At 53.4% G+C, this 4,829-nt stretch overlaps 1 protein-coding gene and 1 long non-coding RNA gene across 5 annotated transcripts in view; one reads left to right on the top strand and one right to left on the bottom strand.

Annotated features, from left to right (window-relative positions):
• The window catches only part of FBXL18 (F-box and leucine rich repeat protein 18), a 40,675-nt gene extending 38,767 nt beyond the window's left edge, over positions 1-1,908 (bottom strand). For all 4 annotated transcript variants that reach the window (XM_029947236.1, XM_029947234.1, XM_029947235.1 and 1 more), the window contains exon 1: positions 1,753-1,908. In XM_029947236.1, coding sequence (XP_029803096.1) covers positions 1,753-1,770 — 18 coding nt within the window. In that variant the 5' untranslated portion in view covers positions 1,771-1,908. The remainder of the gene's footprint in view (positions 1-1,752) is intronic.
• A 33-nt stretch (positions 1,909-1,941) lies between these two features.
• On the top strand, positions 1,942-3,991 carry LOC115298454. The gene is made up of 2 exons (XR_003911754.1): positions 1,942-2,029; positions 3,672-3,991. It is a non-coding gene; the product is annotated as an uncharacterized LOC115298454 (long non-coding RNA).
• Positions 3,992-4,829: the final 838 nt, after the last annotated feature.

Below are 4,829 nucleotides of genomic sequence, written 5' to 3'. Positions count from 1 at the left end.
GCTCAGGTCAGATCTCACGTTCGTGGGTTCGAGCCCCGCATCGGGCTCTGTGCAGACAGCTAGCTCAGAGCCTGGAGCCTGCTTCAGATTCTGTATCTCCTTCTGTCTCTGCCCCTCCCCCTCTCATGCTCTGTCTCTCTCTGTATCAAAAATAAAATAAAACATTAAAAAAATATTAAAATAAAAAAATTTAACTGTGATATTTATTATTATTTTTTTAGTGCTTATTTATTTTTGAGAGAGTGCAAGCAGGGGAGGGGCAGACAGAGGCGGACAGAGGATCTGAAGCAAGCTCTGTGCTGACAAGCTGACAGCAGCAAGCCCGATGCGAGGCTCGAACCCATGAACCGTGAGATAATGACCTGAGCCGAAATCCAACGCTCAACTGACTGAGCCACCCAGATGCTCCCTAAAACTGCAAATTTTATGGCATATGAACTGTATATCAATTAATAATCAACAGACCATCCCAGAAGGGACCTTGATCTCCACAGTCAGGGTAGAACGAGACAGCCCTCTCTCCTCTCAACTCAAGGGCCACCCACAAGTCAATGAGATGCCTCACTGGACAGGTTGCTTCAAGGAACAGAGAGAGGGGCCTTTGAGCCAGCCCCACAAGAACACACAACTACCTAAATCTGCAAACACAGCCAGGCTACCCCACAACTCTTCCTTTTAGAGCTGCAGCTTTCCGGCCCTTCAATCCTACCACCAGTCTGCAGCTTATGTCCCACTCCCTCCTCGGTCAATGGGCCACTTTGAAGCCTAATTCACTTCAAAGGAAGAGGCGCTGTCAGCAACACCCAGCCCCCTTCCATTTAAAAAAAAAAACCACTTGAACCTCTGACTCCAGTTCCCCAGAGCACAGGTATGCCCCTAAGACAAGAAGTGCACTAGAGGGTCCAAGTCCCACGTGCTAAACATACACACAGGTGCACATGAGTACACAAGTACAGGTAAAGAAAGGCAGGAAGCAACAATAAGAAAGGCACTAGTCAGAGTCCGAATCCCCCATACCTTGGTCTGCAGATAAAAAATACCTTGCACCACATTAACAGGGATTCAGACCTAGACTTATGGAGCACTGGGGAAGGAATCCTGGGGTGAGTCAAAAGTCCCCCAGGTGAAATGGCTCTTCCTCCATGACCCCCCCCCCCCACAAGTCACACAAGCAGGCACAGGTTAAAGAGCTGAAAAGGACTGAAACGGAGCATTCAGAGATCAAGGATGGGTGCAGAGCGGGCATGGACGAGAAAAGTCTCATAGCTCCAAGGGCTGAGCCCAGATACAGGGGGCTGGGAAAGGGACCTGAGAGGCCTACAGGAGCCTGGAAACTCTGAGGGCGCAGAGGAGGGGGAGAGCTCTGCAGATCACGACTCTGGGGCTGCGAAAGGAATGGAAACCCAAGGAGGACAGAGCTTGTGCCTTCGGAATGGGGTGGTGAGGACTTGAGGGGCGAGGGGGTGGATGAGGCAAGGCTGGGGTAGGGGGCAAAGCCAGTATAGGGATGGGAAGGACCGGCGAGGCCGAGGCCAGGGTCGGGGCAGGAAGGGCCAAACGCGGCAGACGCCAGGGCTGGGGTAGAAAGGGTCAAGCGGGACCGAGAAGGGGGTCGAGGTCGGGACCGGAAGGATGGAGCGGGATAGGCGGCTAGATGGAGAGGACGCAAGGGGACCGGGGAGGGATGGGAAGGCCCGAGCGGAACCAAGGCCGCGGGGCAGGAAGGAGAGCGGAGAGAGGCGCCGGCCGTACCTCTCCGGAGCTGGCCATGTCGAAGGCGGGCGGGGCCGCGGCCACCAGAGCCGCAGCCCCAGGGCCTCCCCGGGGCCCGCCAGGGATGCTCAAAGCCGGCGCGTCCACAGCTCCAGAGAGACCCCGGTGAGGGGCGGGGCCTCCAGCCACTTCCGGCGCCTGCTGTACGCACTTCCTCTCGCCAGTCGGCGTGTCCCGCGTGGCCGCCATGTTGGGTGCGGCACCGGCGCCTGGGGCCCTGCTAGGGCGCGGGGTGAGGCCGGGAGGACCCCGTCAGGTCAGCCGCCGCCGGCTCTCTGACCTGGGTTTTCCCGCTCTGCTCTCTACATTCTCCTTCCCAGCCACACTGTCCTCTTCCTGCCCCCGCAGCGCTCTCCTGCCTCCAGGCCTTGGCATTTGTGTCTCCATGTCTGCAAGAGCCACACATCAGAGGAGGGTGGGCTCTGACGACCCTGCAGAAAACAGCATCATCTCCTCCCCGTCCTCACATACGCATACCTAAATTTGTCTCCTATCCTGTATATTTCTTTATAACTCTTTGCACTATCTGGCCTACTGTGTCTTTTTCTTTTACTTCTTTTTGTTTGTTTTGGTTTTTGTTCCCCTCCTGTGCTCAGAGGCAGGATTCCAGGTACCTAAGATACTCCCTGATGCCTAGTAGGCGCTGAATAAATACTTGATGGGTAAAATGAACGTGTGGCTGATGTGCCCTCACCCTTAACGCTTTGCTTATAAAAGTCACTTACTAATAAAAATCCTTAGGGAAAAACTGGGGTCAGAATTGGTGCTGCTTCCCAGTGACCCTAAGCATGTATATGTTTCCTGTGGTTGCTGGAACAAAGGGCCACGAAATGGGGGTGGGGGTGGGAGGAGGGCCTGTGTTAAACCACAGAAATGTATTCTCTCACAGTTGGGGAGGCCAAAAGTAGGAAACAAAGATGGTGACTGGGCCACATTCCAGTGGCTTTTTTTTTAATAATTTTTTTTAACTTTTTATTTATTTTTTATACAGAGAGAGACAGAGCATGAGAGGGGGAGGGGCAGAGAGAGGAGGAGACACAGAACCGGAAGCCGGATCCAGGCTCTGAGCTAGCTGTCAGCACAGAGCCTGATGCGGGGCTCGAACCCACGAACGTGATTATCTGACCTAAGCCGAAGTCGGAGGCTTAACCGACTGAGCCACCCAGGCGCCCCTCCAGTGGCTCTTAAGAAGAATCCCTTCTTGCTCTTCCTAGCTTTGGGTGGTGGCCAGCAGTCCTTGGCTATGACTCCCAAGTTCTTCCTCTGTCTTTGCAGGGCCATCTTGTTTTCAGTGTCTGTGTGTCTGTGTCTGTGTCTGTGTCTGCGTGTGTGCACGTGCACGCCCATGTGCACGCGTTCACACATTTGTATCCTTTCTTATAGACACCTGTCATGTTGGATTTAGAATCCAGGATGACCTTATCTTAACAAATGACACATGCAAAGAGCTTGTTTCCAAATAAGGTCACATTCTGAGGTTCTGGGCAGAGGTGAATCTTTGGGGGACACTTATTCAACCTAGTACATCAGGTTTCATACTCTCCTGGGGCCTCATTTTCCTCCCACCTCATTGGGCTGAGCCTGTTGCATCAAGAGGTCTTTGATAAGCTGCTCCTGTGGGTGGACCATCCTGGGGGCGGACATAGTCCTTTCCTCAGAGTGCATGATTTAGTCAACAGTTAAATACAACTTCAGGCTTAACCAGAATGTTAATGGAGGTCCCATGGTTTCCTATTGGAGCCCAACTATGACCTAGATAGGTATCTGGAGTTTCCCAGAGGCCCAAGGTTTCTCCTCCCACCCTGACTCTCTGACCCATCCCTTCTTTCCCCCGGTAATCTGTAATCAGGTGTGTTTTCCATTGTCATAGAAGTGTTTATTTTCTGTCCCCTACCTAGAGGCCGCTGACTTTTGGGCAAACAGCCTTGAGCAACGGAACGTAGAAAGGGCCCACAGCAACTACCTGACCCTGACTGAATACGGACAGGCCTCATCAGGTGACCCACCTCGAAATACCCAGAGGCCCTAACCTGACCAAAGGGCTACTTACAACCAGGCACCCTTACCAAAAAAGGGAAAATTCCATACATCCCCATACCTCCTCACCTTCCTCTCTCTAAAAACAGCCCCCACCCACTCCCTCATTGCCCACAGCCTCCCCTCTGCTGTCCTGCCTGCCGCTCCCTGTTGGAGCCTTCAATAAACTTCTATCTCCTTTGTTCTGCCTCAGGTGAATTCTTTCACCAGCTGCCTGCCTCCCCGCCTTAGCTGGAGCCCAATTGTGTCCCACATCTCGGGGCTCCCATCCAATCGGCAGAAACACCCCATGTAGACACCCCGGCCCACTACAACGGGACTTGGCAATAAATAACAGGCCCTCAATAAACGGCTGTCAGCCAGGCAGCTGATTAACGGAGATGATGCGTGTAAGTGCTGAACACAGAGGAGCAACTCAAACATGGAAACTACTACTAGCTTGGGTCCTGATGAGGAGGGAGTCCCACCTTTCCCGGGTGCCCCAGTTCTGAAGAGCGTTTAGTTGGAAACCACAGAGTGTGGGCTCCAAGCAACCAAAGCGGGGAGTCCATTCCAACTCCACGCTGCTCTCACCCCCATAGGTTTGGTTTCCAAGTCTGGGCGACGTGTCCTCCCAAGTGCTCTCGGGTTTCCTGCTCTGAGAGCCGCCCCCACCCTCACCCCCACCCCAACCCCCATTGAAGTGTCCAGCTGGCCAGAGCCAGGTCTCAGCCCCTGGCCCCGTGGGTTCGCCAGAAACCCCACGAAGAGGCTGGAAATGATGTGGGGGAAGGTTATCTCCCACCCATTCCTGATGGGAGGCCTGAAGAAAAGCTCTTTCCTAATATAAATGACAATGACCACCATTCCCACGCCACTGCTTATTACTCACACTTTCCACGTGAGATCCTCCTGGAAATGTCATGGAACCCTGGTGGGTAGACCCTATTATTACCCCATCTTGCAGAAGAGGACACAGGTCCATGTGAATCGCAAACCTGGGAATGGAGTCCATGTTGTCTCTACTCTTGAGCCCAGAG

The sequence above is a fragment of the Suricata suricatta genome, chromosome 8 (genome assembly GCF_006229205.1).
Source record: "Suricata suricatta isolate VVHF042 chromosome 8, meerkat_22Aug2017_6uvM2_HiC, whole genome shotgun sequence".
Lineage (NCBI taxonomy): Eukaryota > Metazoa > Chordata > Mammalia > Carnivora > Herpestidae > Suricata > Suricata suricatta.
The sequence above is the reverse complement of the archived record's forward strand: the minus strand, read 5'-3'. Positions and strand labels throughout refer to the sequence as shown.